Source organism: Apostichopus japonicus, chromosome 17, assembly GCF_037975245.1.
Source record: "Apostichopus japonicus isolate 1M-3 chromosome 17, ASM3797524v1, whole genome shotgun sequence".
NCBI classification, from domain to species: domain Eukaryota; kingdom Metazoa; phylum Echinodermata; class Holothuroidea; order Aspidochirotida; family Stichopodidae; genus Apostichopus; species Apostichopus japonicus.
This window is the reverse complement of record NC_092577.1, coordinates 33,036,584-33,057,771: the sequence shown is the minus strand read 5'-3', so window position 1 is coordinate 33,057,771 and position 21,188 is coordinate 33,036,584. Positions and strand designations below refer to the sequence as shown.

At 39.8% G+C, this 21,188-nt stretch overlaps 1 protein-coding gene across 5 annotated transcripts in view; it reads right to left on the bottom strand.

Moving 5' to 3' along the window:
• Positions 1–12,784: 12,784 nt before the first annotated feature.
• The window catches only part of LOC139984220 (phosphatidate phosphatase LPIN3-like), a 31,505-nt gene continuing 23,101 nt past the window's right edge, over positions 12,785–21,188 (bottom strand). For all 5 annotated transcript variants that reach the window (XM_071998030.1, XM_071998033.1, XM_071998034.1 and 2 more), the window contains 4 exons: positions 20,205–20,444; positions 19,031–19,151; positions 17,948–18,051; positions 12,785–17,012 (listed from right to left, as the gene is read on the bottom strand). In XM_071998030.1, the coding sequence (XP_071854131.1) occupies positions 16,859–17,012; positions 17,948–18,051; positions 19,031–19,151; positions 20,205–20,444 (619 nt within the window). In that variant the 3' untranslated portion in view covers positions 12,785–16,858. The remainder of the gene's footprint in view (positions 17,013–17,947; positions 18,052–19,030; positions 19,152–20,204; positions 20,445–21,188) is intronic.

The following is a 21,188-nucleotide window of genomic DNA, read 5'->3' as shown; positions in this document are numbered from 1 at the left end:
AGGCACTTTATCAATTTCTGTGAATGTTTATAAAAAAAAAATTGTATATGACAATAGATCGTCATTGTTATTAATGTGACAAATGCATTTTTTCTGTCAAATCATTATATACACAAAGGCAAATCAATCATCGATCGAGAAATTCAAATAAATAATTTACTTTCAAGCAGCTGTTTGTAATGCCTCCTGATGCAATGCCTTCACACTCAGTCGACGACCTAGATAATCTTTCCTTTGTAATAGTCTATGGTAAATAATCCCAAAATCATTACAATGTACAGGGGTCGGAAGGGGGGGGGGGGGGGTTTGGCGGGGTTCTTGCCGAAAGAAAACTGTAAAATTTTCAAAAAATTTCAACTTGTCTATTTCATCATTTCAAATGAAATGTGACAAATTAACTTTATGACTTTAACCATGAGATTTTAGTATCGAAGGACATTGTAAAATTGATCAAAATCAACTCGAAAGCCCCTTTCAGACATACTTTTTAAGAAAATTCACCCAGGAAAGAACCTGGGCACGAAAAACCAAACAACTGCACGACGGTTTCCGCTCTCATCCCCAGTCCCCTTGCATCGAGCCTGTGACTGTGTGATCATCGTCAGGTGTGTATCACGATTCCCCTCGAAGGGGAACATATACTACACATCAGTGGCGTAGGAAGGTACTTTTGAGTGGGGGGGCTGAAGACTGATGGACGGTCTGGGGGAGGGGTCTAAGGGGAGGGGGTGTCCCCCTCCCCTTTGGAAATTTTTGCATTTCCAGGTGGCCTCAGATGCAATTTGGTGCAATATAGCACACTTCAACACCCACTCCATTTTGTAAACTTAATTTTGTATTTTCACCTGGCCTTAGATGCAATTTGGTGCTCCAAATGAGATTTTTTTTCTCATTTGGAAATGAAAAAGGGGTTTTCTGACTTGCGAAGCGGGGGGCGGAATGATACTTCCGCCCCTCCACATTTTTCACTGGGGGGGCTGGCGCCCCCCAGCCCCCCCGGTTCCTACGCCCTTGCTACACATGATCTTAGCCAAAAGGCCGAGAAGCGATCAGACAAGCACTCTCGTAGAATTTGGTTTTATTTCGTTGTCACGCTAGAGAGGGCTTTGATATACTACTTAATATACTACTTATCACCTCTATCAGGGGTAACTTGAATTCGTGACGTAACAAACTTGCCAAAATTTCAATAAATATTTGTCACGCATTTCCCATCTTTAGTCGTGACAGCATTATCCAAGCAAACAAATGTAAGAAGAAACTTGGTAAGGAAGCTTGGATTAGATTACAGCCAAGTAGCATAAAGTTCAACTGTATTGTATCCAAATATCCCTAAACTTAGAAGGAAAAAAAACAACACGGGCGCATCATAGGGGGTGGTGGATCCATGAGTTTGAAAACGAAGGGGGTGATCCTTTGGCCGTTGAAGCCGACTGCCGTGTAGGCCGGGATCTCCCCACAGCAAGAGAAACGATGGTGCATTCTGCATTATAAGTTACACCTATAATTAGGGGTCTGTACACAATGTTGTACTAATAGCTACATTCAGCTTTTGATGAGTGGTTTTAAGAAAGGGGGCAGGGGAGTACATCCCATACCCCTGGATTCGCGCCTAAATCACTACGATCAACTTCTACACCTCTCTCAGAAGTTGAGCTAATTTTCTTTCTTTGTGTTATGTACGAGAGGTGGGATGAAAAATTGTTTGAACCATCCAAGAAATTTCTTGCACCATTTGGGAGATGTCAAAGTTTAAACGTCTTGGTATAGGATGCTGCCATTTTGTCTAACTTGTGTTGTGATATACGTATAGCGCCACAAGGGACCACATAAGTTTTCTTTTACTCTACCTCTCTAAGTTTCATATTATTTTATGAATAAAGTAATAAACCATCGTGTTTCTTTTATTGAAAAAATGCAAATATTAGCCCTAGTTGATACCTTCTGTATAAGTACGAACATTTAAAATTCACTATTATGAAATAATAATATTAATGAAAACTAAATATCCAACACATAAGAGACAAATTTAATAGACAAATTTATGAATATGGAATACCTATAGTAATATATATATATCAATTCAAGAACAAAATTCAATAATTGTTGAATGAATGAGTTTCTTTGTTTTTGGGTGCCGTGTGTTAATATACACCATTCTTGACTATAAGCATAATGTTGCTGTCAATCGCAAACGATAAAATACATAATTTGTGGTTTTATACAGGGTGGAGAATTAGCCTACATAACTCGGAATATGATGCCATCAAAAAAAGGTGATATTTATACAACGCTTTTCTTTATTCGGTCCAGAAATTGTCCAGATGTGTGAAAACAAATACTACAAATTTGGAATATTTTCTCGTTCCCTTTCTATGCTCCCAATGGCATATAAAATGAGTGGCAAAGTAAATATAGCCATCTGCGTGATAAATATGTTGAATTCATATAAGTTCAGTTGTCAGTTTAGAGCTGTAGATCATATCGTTAGCTACGGGGAGTCCCTGCCTCGTATCTCCGCAGGGAGATCTAGACTGGTGGGTTTATTTTGGTTGCTTTCTTTAGACAGAGTAGTATAAAGTTAAAGCGGTAGCATGTAACATATAACGCATTACTGTATGCATGTGGAATCCACTGACATTATAATAGTCCTGCCTAGAGTTTATTTTGTTGAAAGTGTAAACAGTTGGTAGCTGTAACTCAACATGTAAGTATCATAATGTTAACATTGTAAAGTGCTAACATTCATTATGTATATATGCCTATAACATACTACAAACCATTGTATATCCTACTGTACCATAACATATACCGCGCATCACGCCGTACCATGCACAGTACCGTACCGTACCGTACCGTACCATACCATACCATACCATACCATACCATACCATACCATACCATACCATACCATACCATACCATACCATAACATACCATACCATACCATACCATACCATACCATACCATACCATACCATACCATATCATACCATATCATAACATACCATACCATACCATACTGTACGGTACCATATACCATACCATACCGTACCATACCGTACCACACCATACACAACCATAACATAACATCACATAATATACCATACCATATCATACTGTACCGTACCATATACCATACCATACCGTACCATAAAATACCATACCGTACCATACCGCACCATACCATATCATACCGTACCACGCCATACCATATAATGCCGTATCATATCATAACATACGTTATCAGACAGTACCAAACGTTACCATACCAAACCGTATCATAACATACCGTATTAAACCGTGCCATACCAGACCATACTGTACGATATTATACTGTACCGCACCGTACCATACTATACCGCTTTGCACGGTACCGTAAAATATCATTCCGTAACGTACGGTACCATACCGTACCGTACCACAACATATCATACAGTACCAAACCATATTTTTCATCCAAATAGAAGAAAGGTCATGAATATGTTAGCTTATTTCGTTTAAATGTATACTTTACCTATATGTAAGGGCTATATTGGTGACAATATGCAATCATGAAGCAATAAGTAGTAAGGTCTTTACGCTATGGAGAGACGATTGAAAGATCACTCACTCACTCACTCACTCAGTCCCATGACTGTGAAGTCTTCGGGGAGACATGGCGGTTGCAGCTGACATCGTCCTCCATGCAGGTCTGGCATGTCCAAGTCGGTCCAGTCCTTCACGTTGTCGGACCAGTTTCTCCTCTGACGTCCACTTTGTTTTTTAGACGTCGGTAAATGTATCTACAATTTTCTAATATCGTTTGATATTTTTTTTTACATTTAGCCGATAAGTCAAGTTAGTTTAGTTGATCTTTAAAGTTTTTCGCTAAATCTCGGGACTTTGTTTTCAATTCAATCAATCAATTCAGTCCCATAATAATAATAATAATAAGCAAATATTTATATAGCGCTTTATGCAAAGGCCTCAATGCGCTTAAAACAAGTACACAAATATGCAAGACAAATCACTGTAAATTTTGGAATAAATGTGTTTTTAAGAGACGCTTAAAACAGTCAACCGATGGTGCATTGCGAATTGAAGATGGTAGATTGTTCCAGAGATGAGGTGCAGCAGAGATGAAGGCTCTTTCTCCATAAAACTTTGTGTTTGGGGTATGGCTGGTGGCAAGAAGACACTTTGTAGACGAGCGAAGTTTGAAGTCGTCGGTGAGACATGGCGGTTGAAGCTGACATCGTCCTCCATTCAGATCTGTTAGCAGCAGTGGCGAGCAGGTCTTGCATGTCCAAGCCGGTCCAGTCCTTCACGTTGTCGGACCAGTTTCTTCTCTGACGTCCTCGTCTGCGACCGCCCTCTACAGTGCCATGGAGTATTTCCTTGGAGATGCTGTCATGCCTTGTGACGTGGCCAAACCACGCCAATTTCCGGCGTTTGACTGTTGACAGGAGTGGTTCATATGGGCCCACCAGGTCTCCGACCGTTTCCCGAACATAGTCGTTGGTCTTACGGTCGGTGTATTATAAGATGCGGAGCAGTTTTCTGAGGCAATTGGTCTCGAAAGCCTGGATTCGCCTCTCGCTTTCAGCCAGAAGTGTCCATGCCTCGCAACCGTAGACCCGACCAGTGACTTGTAGAGCCTGAATTTGGTGGAGAAGTTGATGTTACTCTTCCAGATCACATTTAGCCTGGTCATTGCTGCTGTATAGCTGAGGCAATCCGAATCTGGATTTCTTTTGCAGAGGTGCCATCCTTGGCCAGGGGTATAGGGGGATCTGGATAGAGATAGCACCTCTGGTTTCTGGCTGCTGCATTCCACTGGTCAGTGGGATGGACAGGCCTCTGGTTCTCACCCATCTCCCGATTCCTCTCACGTGTGGCTCCTAGCGCCATACCCGGGAACACCGCCTCAGCAGGCGGGCTAAACCATGTGAGGGGGTGATGTTTTTGCTACATCACAGGGCGGACGAGCTGCTGCCGGCCAACGGCTAGGGCGTTTGGGTTTCAAATCTGACTCAACAACCGAGCGAACGTGACTGAGGGCGATCCATTCTTTTCCATGGACCTCGGTTGTCAGTCAACAGCTTGGAGAGGAGACGGGCGCCACCATGTTGTATACAAGCCCACTGTAAAGACATGACGGAAAAGCTTAACATTATACCATGCCGGATCGGTCGAGGCCCGGATTAACAACGACCGCGCGTTCCACTGACTCACTTCAGGATGGACGTGGTAAGTGGACTACTGAAGTGAAAAACACTCTAAAACTACCAACAAGTGGTGCCACAATAGGCACCTGGAATGTCCGTACCCTGTATGCCTGCGGAAAGATTCACGAACTGACCCATGAACTACAGCGCTACCACTAGGACATAATTGGGCTCTCGAAAGTCAGATGGACAGGGATTGGAGAAACGATTAAAAGATACTTTCAAATAAACCGCGGTGTTTTATTATGTCTTAGTTCCTTGCTATTTCATTGCTGATACAATACTCGTGTACTATATACCCCGATAGATTGAAACAGGCTCTAATATCACAACGATAAAGTAAGAAATGGATCAATCAATCAATCAGAAAACATTTATATAGCGCCAAAATCAACAAAAGCACAAATGGATGTGCTCTTCAGAATAGCAGCTTCCCTTTAAGAGAGAGAAGAGAGAGGAAGGTGGAGAGAGAGATGGAGAGAGAGAGAGAAAGAGGGAGGGTTGGACACCTTTCCGTCACGTTTACGAAAAAACCATATGCGTCTTCGTAGTGCTTTTCCGGGTACATCACTTTAATATTTACAGACACGGGAACGAAAGGAGATATGATTGAGCAATTTCGTATACAAACACATCAACGTCAGAATAGAACTATTTAATTTCCCATAAATCATAGTGATTGAATTATCCCGTCGGGTTTATTAAATAGCTGAAAAGGATTGTTGTGGGTATACTATTCATAGCATTGTCTGCGCATAACTCATCACCAAAGAAATATATGAAGAAGAAAAGGGAGACGATAAAGTAAGAATCAAATTGACATTAAAGGGGAAGTGCGAAGGACTACTCACTACAAAAAGGTTTGACACCATACCAGACGTGAAAGTATCAGCTGGTTACGTTTCGCCATTGACATGATGACCAAAGAGACGTTCGCCCCAATTCAAGTACGTAAATTAGGCTCTACAAGCTAATGTCGTAAGTGTTTGTGTGTGTGTGCTTGTAGGGGGGAGGAGGTTCAAACTGATTCATCGAGAATTAAACCTTTGTTGTAACAATATAAATATAATAACAAAGGCTGTGTTTCAAGTTCATCAGATCCAAACACAAACTGGAAAGGAACTTACCTTGTGCATATGTTTAAAAGAGCACAGTTGTTCACCCTTTCCCCTGACTCTACATGGTAATTTGCTGGCTCCCTAGAGTGACCTATCACGGACTTCCAACTTTCAGAACCTTGCTTAGAACACTTCCCCATACCCGCCCCCTCTCCCTCACCCCCACCACTTACCCCAACCTCCACCTCATCTCCTTCTTACCCAACGAGAATCCGGGGACGAAATAGCTGGCATTTGAACGCCATACAGTCGATTAGAATGTAACGCCAACAAAGGCCAAAAAAATGGTTACGAATGGGGTACGTAGCTAAAGCTAGACCAGCGAGATATATCTAGGTCCGTATGAAAATCCACTTAACTGTCCTATAGACGAGAGAGACTTAAAAATCTTAATATGCCGTATTTATAAGGGGTTGACTAAAAGTGCAAGCATCTATGGCTTTATACATCCTTGACCTACTCTGATTGTAATCGGGTCACATAGATAAACTTCTTATTCTGGGTACTCATCTCTGGTGTGTAAGTCAATGATTTCTAGAAATATTTTGTTGAACTTATGTCACTTCTTGTTATTCCGGTTTTGCCTTCACAGATGGTTTCCATATTTTATTTTGTAACAATTTCTCAATGATTTCATTCAGGACTTGTTAAACGTTGATAACGAGTTGAATAATAACATCAAACATGTAAAGAATTTCTGAAAAGAATTTTAAGTCGACCAGATCGAATGAGATAGTATGGGATGGGGGGGGGGGTATTGGATGGGAATGGTATGGGGTGGGGATGGTTGGGAGTGGGAGGGTAGGTATTAAGGAGCATATGAGCTGGTGTGAATGTGGTTTAATCCCGGACCAGTGCACAATAGAAGATTCCAGTGTATGCATATAACCGACAGGGTGTGGTCGAAACAGTTCCAATTCCTTTGTCTGTTACCGACTTACCGGTATCTTGCAATAATTATAACTTACAAGCTACCTCTTTGCGCATGCGTATCTATTACGTCACATCTGCTTGCTCTTAGCTTACTTTTGCCTGATACACAGTGTGACAATTTCAGCTATCAAAATCTGGATGCAAATTTTACCAACCACCGTGTGAGCAAAAATTATATTCTTGAATAATAACAAAGTAAATTCAATTCTGAACTTGTTCTTCTATTCATGATCACATTAAAAATTTATGATAGCGTTATTGGTATCATGCTTATATGGCGATACTGACAATAACTAGCCTACCAGCTAATCGCATCATTTCCAGACGAACTGTGAAAATTCATCATACGGAACCCTTGTTACCGGTAATGAACCAGCAGGGACGGAAGAGGGTTAAAACTGGAGGGGATGGGAGGATAGGGGGGCGGGGTTAAATGTGACTATGACATGAAGGGAAGAAGGGGGCAAACCACAAAGTTACCTCACAATTTTCCAACCAAATAGATCATTTGTGCATTCAGTATCAACAATTCCAGTATTTTAAATATTTTCCAACAAAGGGTCATCATAAGTACAAAAGTTGAAAATGGTGCACTTTTTTTACTTATCACATCATCAAAAGAGCACATTTTGTGGGGTGTTTTTCACAAAAACTAGGGAGGGGAACGGGAGGGGAAAGGGAGGGTAGGGGACACGTCTCCCCTCCCCTTTACCGGCGTGCAGCAGGCCTCTGTGGACCAGTGGTTTAAGCAGAAAAACAAATGGTTCTAGACTCTAAGCAGTAAAAGTGAGATTGGCTCCTATGGTCTTCTTTGACCCTACGAACTGTTTGCGAATTTTAAGTATAGATATCAAGGGACTCATTAAATGAATCATATTTTGGCAAAGGAATTTGTTTTTCTCTTTCTCATTCAGCTATTTCTTTCTGACATTGTGATAAGTATTGTACCTCAAGAGTTCATTCTGTGGTCACCCGAAAACTACTTCACCAAACTTCCTTAGCAAGTTATTTTGTTAGTTTTTGGTTACTTCCGTTTTGATGTTAAATGTTTTTCAATTTGTTTTAAACAGAGGATGTTTTATCAATTTCGTACCGGTTGTATAAACTGAATTAACAATTACATTGATAGTTATCGTGAATGGGTACATATTCTAAGAAATTCTCCGTTCTCTCAGGAAGCGTAACTGTTCCATTGATATAATAGGAAACTTCAATTTTCTCAAGTGATTGTTTAGATATGTCAACAATAGATATATATATATATATACTAATAATACAGATGTTCGTTCCATAGATATAAAGTTTTTCCTTGTCATGTTGAAATGTTTTATGTTTTTTTTGCATGAGAAATTAAGAACAGATGCTAAGTATCAACTCCCCCCCCCCCCTCCCCAAGATCCCATATTCGAACAATCGAAACATTGTGGGTAGGATTGATGCATCTCTTGTGTTAAAATGAAAGTCGGGTGGGAGGGGGGGTAGGGGAGGGGTGCGGGAATGAGCAAGGACACATTTCAAACCACACATCAGATTGCATACACTGATACCAGTTGACTACTCACGGGCCAACATGACGTCATGGTCACGTGGTCACATTTGTGTTCTAGAGGGAACGTGGGATGGAATGGGGTCATTGCGGTGCGAAGAAAAACTTCTTCTTTTTTCCTGTATTTTTTTTTTTTACATACACATGGTGAAAATCGAAAGTTTGAAATATTCACGAACTTCCATTTTGACTATAAGGTACCTCTGAACATTACATGAAAGTTTATTTACCTGGAGATGAGCAATACTGGGTGGTGAGTTGTTTGTCTCAAATGGCCTTGAACACTTTATCCTTATCATTTCACTACGTGACCTCATGAACTGCGCCAGTTGTGACTCATGAAATTGAGTTTAAAGAGACTAATGAGTTCATTGCGTACAAATATGCCGATACACAACACTTTGTCAAGGTTGCTCAGTTATGGGGGGGGGGGGGGGTGAGCTAAGAGACGTGAAGACAGAATAGAGAGGGCTAAGTATAGGAGAGCTGCGAAATTATTATTATCACATTGGTGAGGGGAGAGTGTAACATTAAAGACAGCTTTGATGAAGATAGTCAAGAAATAACATTGCCAATTGTTTACGGAAGGAAATAGCTTGCAGGACAAACCTTGTATATAGAAGAACTTATAAGTGGGGCAGGCACTGGTGATGGGGGTGGGGTGAAATTCTGTTTTTGATTTGAAATGGTAATGTAAGTTCCAGCGTAACATTATTATAAAAATTGTATCTAAATGAACGTGTTACTAATCCTACGTACACCGTACTATATGAATTAAAAATAATGAAACTATTTATTGGAACAGTCCATGTGGGTATGTGTATTTTAATGGTAAAACCCGTGATTTCTTCTCTCGTTTCTGCACTTTGGACGCCCCTTTAAAGGCATTGAAGACTCGCCCCAAACCGCGTGCCGCCCTCAAAAAAGGTTAACTTTCTGTTGCTTGCAAGTGAAGTTTTCTTCTTGTCGCTACAAAATGCAGACGGTAATGAAACGTGATACCTTGTTATCTTTAGCTGGCCCTGAGATGTCCATCGCTGCTATGTACACTGTGCTGTGGGTATTGACCGTAGCTGCATGTATTGACTGTACACTAATGTCTATTTACCGACGGTAGCAAGCTGTGTGTTTATTTTCTGGGATCGATGGTGTTGTCTAACGCTTTTTTACACCTCATTCGAAACTAGGTCAGATTACCGGCATCAGACGTTAATTTATGCGCGAATCTTCACTCCCTTTAAGTACGACGTGACTCTAATTTGACTAATACATACTAGAGGCTGCCGTATCGAATTCTATTGTATATTGTTGTGCTCCTTTGGCGTTCCATAGAATTTATGATTCCTGTGAGATTTAGAACAATCATGCTATTCCGAGAGGAATCATGCTCCGGTTTATGCGTGAAGTTTTGATGAACCATTCGATAATGGGTTTTGATTCTTGTGTACGTTTGGGATAGTTAAGTGGTCCCAACTGAATAGCTTTATACGAGTTGAACCATAACTCTAAAGTACCGTATCTTCTAAACTGGAAACGTTAGTAATACTGGGGTGCGGTTACTGATGGCTATAAAACCAATCACGTGTTAAACCACAAATAATATTGGACTATATATCATTAAAATTGCATTTTGCGTTGAAGATGTCCCAGGTATACAATCTTGTGGTCAGTACGCTTGATCGTTTGAATTGAAATATCGGTAAAATATGATATTCAGTACATGCTGAGTACAAGAGTAGCATGTACGAATACAAGTAGGACTCCTCAGTGTGAGTACCAGTATATATATATATATATATATATATATGTTGATACTAGATGAGACTAGTGGAACACTAGTAGTTGTAACTCGGAGTTTCACGCTTTGTAGCGATCTTCAGACAACTCTTGTTGTCTGAAGATCGCTACAAAGCGTGAAACTCCGAGTTACAACTACTAGTGTTCCACTAGTCTCATCTAGTATCAACATATATTCCGCTCTGTCCAATGGACATAGAGCACTCTGCGCCAAGATAGACGCCAACCTACTCTACTCTATATATATATATATATATATATTTATACATATATATATATAAATATATAAATATATATATATATATATATATATATATATATATATATATATATATATATATATATATATATATATATATATATATATATATATATATATAAATATAGTATCAGTACTAGCAACATATGGATTCGTAATTAATTGAGTCCGCCTTGCAACTTCATCTCATTCTTCGATTCTAGCACAATCACGCAATGAACGATGAATCTAGATATGAAGTACATCGTTTGCAACTGAAATTAAGAAAATATTTAGGCCTGCATTTTAATTTGTGGGACACATTATTGTCTTTGGATGAAAGCATTTACAATGACCTCATTGCAAGTATTCAAATGGTTATACAAACACTCATAACTCTCTTAATTTGACCCGAGTTCAGGGGCGGGGGGGGGGGGGGCGGGGTAATAAACGGTCCTTTCTGTGCAGCGTTCTCGCAACTACAGACAGTATGCGAAAGGTGCATTGCAGTACGCTGCATTGTTACGACTATCCATTCTTTCGCCATAGCACATTATCTATCCATTCGATTGAACTTTTACCTCGATGTAAAATAGTAGATAAACTGATTTCCTCAACTACCATTTACTTTCATATCGTGGAGAAGACTGTTTAAAACCGTCTGGTTTGCATCTAGAGAGATTGCATTCTGACAAGTTTACCGCTCAACTCGCTTATACAATTATTACACAGTGTATTATAATTCGTGTCACCATTTGAGGGTATGTCCATTCGAAAGCAAGATTGCGTCCCTTTAACAGAGTCACCGCTACGGTTAAATATTCCCCGAAAAAATGAGGGCGGTGTTGAAGAACTTAGCCATGTATAGACTCCAGATGTGTGACCTGATTCACTGTGGCTTCGGCTTTGAGTACTTTTCTGTATGCTGCCGTGTTGTACGAATTTGCAAGGTCGGTAAGAGCGACACCACAGTTTGCCCTTTCTGGAAACCAAAATCAATATTCCAACCGCTCGAATAACAGAAGATGATAACATTTCATTTCCATTGATGTAAACATCAAGGTGATTGGGCAAACTTTAGGACCGTCTTTTTTACTGTCCAATGACAAGCCTTGTAAGACTTGCTGAATTCTTGAGCTATCTATTCGTCTCCCTATATTTTACAATTGTATTGCCTTGTTTGCGCATAACCAGCCAGAAACTATCTTCCTTTGGTTACGTACCATTCTACGTAACTATCAAACAGGAGAGGGTTATGTTTGATATGGAGTTGTTTTCCATTAATGCAATAGCAGTCAATAACGCCATGTGCAGATCTGGAACCAGGGACGAAGCCAGAAATTTGAAGGGGAAGGGGAGGGGGAATCTTCAAAGGGAGCATTATTACACCCAACGGAATATCATGATGTACAAATAAAATTTTTCCCCAAATTCCTCCCACGTTGCAGGAAATAAACAATAATAAAAGTATTGTATTACGTAGCAGATGAACTTTCAGGGGAAAGATTGAGAAGGGTCACTGCTTCCTTCAACCTGAAAAGAGGACTTTAATGATATTTCCTGCTTTTATTTTCGGGGTCCTCCAAGGGAGGGGGGAGGGGAGCGATCACTCCCATTTCCCCCTCCCAACCCCCGGCAATGTCCCTATCTGGTATCAAGTTACCTTGCAATCTTTGAACCGTTATTCGAGTTTTATTCTTTTCAGAGCTCAGCAAACGAAAACCTAAAGTAACATTGCGTGCATGAATAAACGTTGCGCAGTGCTAATTAGAAGCTTTTTTGGAGTGGGGGATGAGTTCACAAGGGTAGGGAAAGATGGTGACAAGCGTATGCGCGAAGCCTAATTGGGTTAGACCTGCCCGCCTCTCGAAAAAATACCGCTGCAACCCCCCCCCCCGCCCCCAGCCATGCACCTCCCCAGAGATTGAAAGAGAGATGATGCAATATGGTTCAGGATATTATATATTTTTTCATTTGTATCGTCTACATATAATGCTTCACACTATGTATATAATTTATTCTTTTTGATTTTAATAACAATGCTGTCATCTTTTTCTTTTTTATAATAGGCTGACAAACATAACAAAGAAAATGAATTAAAAATAAACTTATAAAACAAGATCCATCCGACGGGATAATTAACGTGGAGTTGTTTTTTAAAAAAAATATAAAATTGCCTTAAGTGAGGGAATTTGGTTTTTGACTGTGCAGGACATACTCATAAATATGTTTCCTTACTGTTACTTAGGACCAACCTCTCCTGCACCCCTCCCCCCACCCCCTCCACTAGGAGATTTTACTGCAAGTGTAAAAAAAAAACTTTTTTTTCTGTCTTAAAACTCTAAAAAGTAACATTTCACCAATTTCTTGGTATAAATGCAGCGAAAGAAAAAAATAATCCTTTACATCAGGTTTGAAACATAACCATATACTTCTACCTTTATTATCTCCAAAGGATGTCATTTACAAACTGTTAAAATAATATATGTACATATATTTCTCTCTCTCTATTTTTTGATTTGGTAAAAATGAAACACATCTTTTGGTGGTATATATGGAAACTTTAAAACTTCTCAGCTAAACATGAAAGGTAACGAAAGCAAACTTAAAATGATTTTCTCAGACAGTGGACATTTCCAAACACTTGTCGAAAAATCACTTTATGCAATTCACACAGCTCTCAAAAACTGTACCCATATTTTTTTTACTCTTTTTTAGACTTAATGCCCCCCACCCCTGAGCATCAAATAAAATGTTCAGGCAATGAGTATTTTTCACCCTGTTTCCAGTTTAAAAACAAATGTTTATAACTATCCATATCTCTTTTTTATCTGATAGTCTTTTCCCCATAAACTCCAGTAAAACATTACTGTGTAAGAATTCCAAAATTGCAAGTTACTATTACTAACTAGTAATGATGTCCTTGACCTAATTCTTGTCCTTTTCTGATATTTGGAATTCCCCTTTTCACCTCTACCCGTTCACTCTACCCATACACCCATAAATCCCATATACCCCCCCTCCCCCTCCGTCAATCACCTTTCAAGCACCAATTTTTTTTTCTTCAAAATTTCAATGTCATAACCTGACACAGTTACATATCTTTCACAGTTGACCTTTCGATTCAAAATCAAATAAAGGAATCAGTTGACAATCTTTTCTGTCTACAAATCTGTGCATTTCTGTTTTGCCCAATATGGGGGGTCCGTCTGTAGATATCGGGTAACAATTCCCAGCTTGTCAAGTTTCCCAGCAATGATGTAAACTTAGTATCTAACAAATAATACCTGACAGCACCTTCTTATACCCTCATTGAGTATATATAACATTGTTACTATATATTGCACAGTAGTACTCACCCACTTCACCCCTCCCCCACCCCCCCGCTGTCTGTCATTCAGACAGTGAGTTACATTCCTGCATCAGTTTGGGGTAATTTTCTTCCATTACCCATACCAAACCAATTTTTTTCCCATTTCTTCATGACATTGTGTATATATGTAAGACTCATTTATTATTTTTTTATACACGCAAAAAAAAACATTTCGCTTTTCTTTTTTCTTTGATATTCGAGTGAAAAGAAGACAAATGTCCTCATTTATTGAAAAGACTTTCTATTCGGACCTCATTCAATCCCCGTCCTACAGTGTTCATGTCCTTTACCCACTGTCTTTTACACATAAGTTACTCAGCTGCTTGAAAATATTTCATATGTATTAATTTAAGTAAAACCAACAATGTCTTGTTGGAAAACTACTCAATGTCCTTTCAAGTTAAACATTGTCATTTCGTACAGACAAATAAATTTTCACCCGATTTGGTCCGCTCAATTATTTCTTCCTAACTCCACCCCCCACCCCTCCGCCTCTACCCCCTCCCATTACACACATGAAACATATCTATTTTGACACTTGGTAGTTTCAAGAAAAGTCTCCCAGGAAAAAAGCTGGGCACGAAAAAACCAAACAACGGAACAAGCAATCTGCTCTCAAACCCAGTCCTCTTGCATCGAGACTGTGTTATCATCGTCAGTGCTCAATAGTATCTTACATGAAAGAATACGATTTCTTTTTTCCACTAATAATGAAAGAATATTGATGAATATTTTGGCATGGAGTTTAGTTGATCTACACTCTGAAAGGAAAGCATGGATGATGGATTTCATAATGAAACTTTAAGTTGTGCTGGAATGGCAAAGGTTTCCTACTGCAAGGATATATTTGTATAAATAAACAGCTAGGCCAAGCAGGTTCCACGTTGTTAAACAAGGCAAGTATCGGATTTAAATATTCATGTCGTTAAGTAAGCAACTGGCCAATCAAATTTTACATGTGAATATAGTAAATAAGCAACTAGCCAATCAGAACCAATGTGCAGCATATGGCATAAACAATCACAACAATCAGCAAACAGGGCCTGCGAAAGGCTCAGCAACAAGTTACACTTGAGATAAAAGTGAATAATTACAAAATGTGTGACTCTTTCAAATGAATATTAAATTTAATATTTGAATATTCATACTGGCAAGTCACTCCCCAATTTTCAGCTGCAATAAGACACCATAGTTGAGACACATTACCTCTATATTGTACTACCATGCTTCAAAGCACTCATAATGACAGTATGAAATATCTATCTATTTCTATCAAATGAATGTTTGGAATTTTTCATAATGTCAATTCGAGGTGCTTGGAAGCAAGGTATGGGAGAAGAGTATAGAGTGGAAGCAGCATTGTGGAACCTAGTTACCTAATACCTATGAATGATTCCATATGATTATTCATGAAGGAAAGACCACAAATTGATATTTTACTGGTCAGAAGTGTCAAAACTGTGCAAAAACTGCTTAAGATTTTATTTGCTAGAGAGAATCACCAACGGATACTGAATTTCACCGACACCGGCAAAATGGACATGAATGTAACCTACATTAAAGTTGCCAGCCATTGTACTTCACTAGCTGAAAGGATGGAAGCTATGGATGAACTTTTTTATGAATATTCATAAGGATAGGTGCCTATACTGAATTGATATGAATATGAATATTCATTAGATAAATGCCAACAAGAATGGAAGCTACCTATGCATATGCATGACCTCTTCATAACAGAACTGTCACAAATCTGTATTTAACGGAAATAATTTGCCCATCGATATATAACAGGCTGCTCTTAAGTAATGTATTATTTAAATATGCTTCTACTCCCCCAAACTTATCTCTGCCATTCTATCTGATCTTATCGGGTCATATGCAAAACAGAAGTGAAAATATAAAACAATATACAACAAAAACCAATAGCAGTAATATTGTAATCATACAGGAATAATGCATATGCATGATCATACAGGAATAATGCATATGCATGTTTGGCAAACTTTTTGGTGAATCGTCACTGGTTACTACTTTGTGATGTATTATAATTGTCTTTAAAACATTTTTGCAGCGGTAAAAGACTTTCAGCACACATGAATTGGACATACCGTTTGTTGAACACAGAAATAACAAATCATTGCATAATGGAATATTATGTATATATATATATATATATCATTTTTAATGCAGAAACATTCTGAACAGCATTCTCTAGGGATTTATATTACCAGACAATTACATAACAGACGAATACAACTCTTTTAAATCTCGGACTCGACTCACTCCACATTGATAGTACATGTCCTTGGCTCTTAAGTAATCTCGTCGCACTTTCTTCATTTCGTCCTCATAAGTTTAGCAGCTGCCGCAAACTCTCCAGTACTGCAGTAAAATCCTCCTCTGAAAGCACTCACCGTAACGAAACGACAATCCACAATTCCGCAAAGTTTCCCACACTTTTATTCCATCTCCCGTACGCCGCCTCCTCCTTCTCGCCATTTCTTATTATTTTTATCATCATAATTTTTCATCCATAGTATGGCAAGATGTGTTAAAAATGATTTTTTTTTCAAATCCTGTGCCGGTATGTCGCGATCGGACTCACTTCCGACATTGCTCGTCTCTTCAAAAAGAATTCTTCTTCCCTACTTTTTAACGATGGCGTCCACGTTAATTTCTGGCAGTGGCTGTCGCCAGTAGGTAAAGTTACTGTACTGACCGGGCTCGACCAGGGTCACTCTGTCTCTTCGGTCTATCGGTGGAAACAGTTGATCCGTCAAGTCCCTTAGCCTGGGATATCTGTTGTGAGGAGAAGAGAAAAGTTTCAAAGACTCAAAATGGAGAGAGAAGGAAAAGGTTTGACGAAAAAACGATCGCAGTTTTACTACTGGGATAATTCAAACTAGTTATGTTTCTCCTCGATATCAATGTTACTCAACCTTTCTAGTGTTTACTCAGCTCTTCGACAGAGACATGTTCTCTAGAATCATGTAAGGCGGCAATCAGATAGCTGCAGCAGCTGCAACATCCCCTGCAGCGAGGCTGACGCAGGATCAAAAGACAGAGTCTGCAGACCGGCAGTGCCTATAGTGCGATACCTGCAGAGCACCAAAGCTTACATCCCACGCAGCCTGGCTGCAGAATGCTGCAGCCCCCTCAGCATCGAGACATGTTCATGTTCTCTAGAATCATGTAAGGCGGCAAACAGACAGCTGCAAAATCCCCTGCAGCAAGGCTGACTCAGGATCTAACAACAGAGACTGCAGACCTGCAGTGCCTACTGTGCGATACCTGCAGAGCACCGGAGCTTACATCCCACACAGCATGGCTGCAGAAGGCTGCAGCCCCCTCAGCATCGAGACGGCTGCAGAATGCTGCAGCCCCCTCAGCATCGAGACATGTTCATGTTCTCTAGAATCATGTAAGGCGGCAAACAGACAGCTGCAATATCCCCTGCAGCAAGGCTGACTCAGGATCTAACAACAGAGACTGCAGACCGGCAGTGCCTATTGTGAGATACCTACAGAGCACCGGAGCTTACATCCCACGCAGCCTGGCTGCAGAATGCTGCAGTCCCCCTCAGCATCCCAACTTTTCGACACATTTCATTTTTCCTTCACACTTTGCTTAGAAAATATTTGATGCCATGACGGCGTACTTTTGACGATCTTTAACAAATGGACAAGCGGAGGATTTCCGACAGCCGTTCGGGTAGCTTTCAAAGATGTACTTACGAAGTCTGGAAGGATTTGGTGAATTCGTGGGTGACTTTCCCCTGAGGGTTGATAGTGAAGACACGAGCTGATGGAATTCCAACTGCACGATATGCCCAGGTGTCCTGTGAAACAAACCCCAAGAAAAAGGGAAATAGTTAGGGTTGCGAAAGCTTGCTTTTTAAGTGCTCCAAAAAGGCACAAAATAAGAAAGTAAGGAGAATAAATTTGAAAAAATAAAGATATGAAAGGAAAGATCAGAGCGGAGGCGACACTTTAGTTTGTCAAAGCTTATTTTTGCTAATAGAGCTAAAAGTCTTAAACACAACCTTGAGCGCCCTATTCAGATGAGTAGAGCAAGCCAAAGATGACAGAAACTATTTAGTGAGATTAAGAGTGCCAATAGAGAATGATACTACTTAGCTCAAGTCCAGAATGTCATTAAATAAAATTTACTGGCATGTGAGAAATAGTTATGTAGATCAAACCTTTTGATTTACAAGAAAAGAAAATCATTTCCTGACTAGACATATAGAATATTGCAGAAGTCAAGAAATCCGAAGAGGTTAAAAAATATGAAGGTCACTCACTCGAGCATAGACCGAGAATAACTTATCCAGTTTCGCATCGAAAAACATTGTTATACAAAAAGGGCCAGTTGCTATACAAGTGTAACGATATATAGCGGTTATCTACACAGGAACTAAAGTATTCAATTGGGGGGGGGGGGGGGAAACCTTCATAGCATTTGAAAGTGCTACACAAAATTTAAAGACTAAATTATTCCCTACAAATTTTTATTCACTAGCTTGAAATGAGGGAATGAGGAAAGTACATGGGCATACTATGATGCAAACGGCCAAGTTTGAAAAATGCAGAAAGTTCAGTAGCGAACACACAGGATTATAGCAATGGCCACAATCACAGAGGTGCAGGTGGAGGTAGGCAGCCACCCTTCTATACATACATACATACATGCACGCATACGTACTTTCATACACATATGCACGCATACATACAAACGCCCACCCATACACACAAACACATACATACATGCTATGTATTTACAAGTTTTAAGAAAGGTTAATATAATGGGGCCCTTACGTTGATTCGATTTCCGAATCCTGCATAGAAAGGACTGCCTTTATCGTCCGATGGGAACAAAGACTGGATGTCTTTCAAGCAGCGGATTTTAAACTCTTCTGGTTTCTTGATGATGACTTCCCTGGTGGTTATAAACAAGGAGAGGTAGACATAAAACACCATGAGTAGATACAGGTAGACATGAAACACCATGATGGGTAGATACAGTAGTGAGAGGTAGACATAAAACACCATGAGTAGATTCAGGTAGACATGAAACACCATGATAAGTAGATACACTAGTGAGAGGTAGACATAAAACACCATTTTGAGTAGATATGGTAGTGAGAGGTAGACATAAAACACCATAAGTAGATACAGGTAGACATGATACACCATGAGTAGATCGATAGTGGGAAAGCCTACCACACAGTGCTGCAAGGGGCCACCAACATGACAACCATGCCCAGTATGACCAATGTTTACATGCACACACACATACATTTACAAGTGTGTATACATTGCTGTTAACCTCCTCCATTTATGTTGACCATAGGTCATGGTGAGAAAACTTTCTACCGAACAGGAAAACAGAAACTATGCCAACATTGTACCCAAGTGTCATGTTTTTTTGTAACATTTACTACAAAAACAACCCGATTCATCCTCACAGCCCCCCCCCCCACTCCCCCACTCCTCTTCCTCCTCCAGAGGATGGTAGTGTAAACGTTTGGCTCAAATACTAACTTAAGCTGACAGAAATATTTCTAAGGTGCTGGAAAACCAGGACTCACTACTGCTCAGATAATGTCACAGTATTAAATTGAAATCCTTATATCAAAATAAATTCTCTGACATTTAGTACTGGCCACTGCTACTAGACTTCTAATCCCCCTTCCACCCCTCCCCCCCACACCTCAGCCATGCCAGATTCCCAACAGGTTCCCTAACCAAATGATTAACTGAAATACCAGTTATCCAGTACACTACGTTATCCTCACAACCAAGGTTCCACCTCCCCCCCCTCCCAAATAAAAAAATAAGCAGGTGGCAGGCTTTCCACACAAATTATCCTTACGCCTTCTCCCCACCCCCAACCCCATTCCCGTTTCCATTCACTTGAACCAAAATACAGACTTCAGAATGATAATCATCACTTAAGATTACACTTACACCATAACATCAAAGTGCTTACCTGTGTAATGCCCTAAGTAATGAACTTGGATTTAATAGGAGAGGGCCATCTGGAAGGGAGAGGGAATCTTGGCATATTCCTTTCAGGTAATCTTTGGTAACCTTAGACTGGCCGATAGCTCTCGCCGAGAGGAAGGCGAACTCGTAACCGTTCTTCTTGAGGGCGTCGTAGAGCTTCGCGACCCCCGAGTGCGTCCAGTCCTTGCCGATGACCGGAAGGATTTGACCGAAGACGTCTGACCTGAACACGTATAAACGAGAGATGTTTAATCCACATCCAAAGTTCTTTGAGGGAAATCTAAACTTTCGCAGAGTTGACTGAGAAATTAACAGATTTGAACGGGAGAGGAGATATTTTCAGGGGCTTATTGCCGATGCAAAAGTTAATCGATTCCAAAAATCTATGTGATTTTTTGCTCCTGTAAGTGAGAACTGCATCATGCTATCAGCAAGAAAATGATAGGGTATTTTTATTTGGGGGGGGCGTCGAATTTTCTAAATGAGGTGATTTTAACAAATGCATATGTGAACAGCTGAAAAAAGAAGGGTAGTTTAGTAAGAACAATCAATTATCTGATATCAATTATCTGGTATTAATTATCTGATATCAATTATCTGATATTTCCCCATCACTCCTATACTGGAAGAAATACATTTGTTTCCAATGAGACTCCAACTATTGATTACAAAATCCTCATTCTAGCTTTTCGTGCCATTAAAACTGGTACCCCAACCTACATTAATTTCGCTTAATGTAGAACAATACGTTCGCATTATCAATTTCAACTTCAGGTTCCAATGTCATTTACAAGATCTTTCGGTGACCGTAGCTTTCTGAATGCTGCACCACGTTTATGGAACACCCCCCTCCCGGTTGAACTTAGGTCTTTGGATTCTATTATTCACTTCAGGCATTGTCTTAAAACTTTCTCATCTCTCAACTTTATTAGTTTTTGCACCTTCAGCACCAGTTAAGCGCATTGAA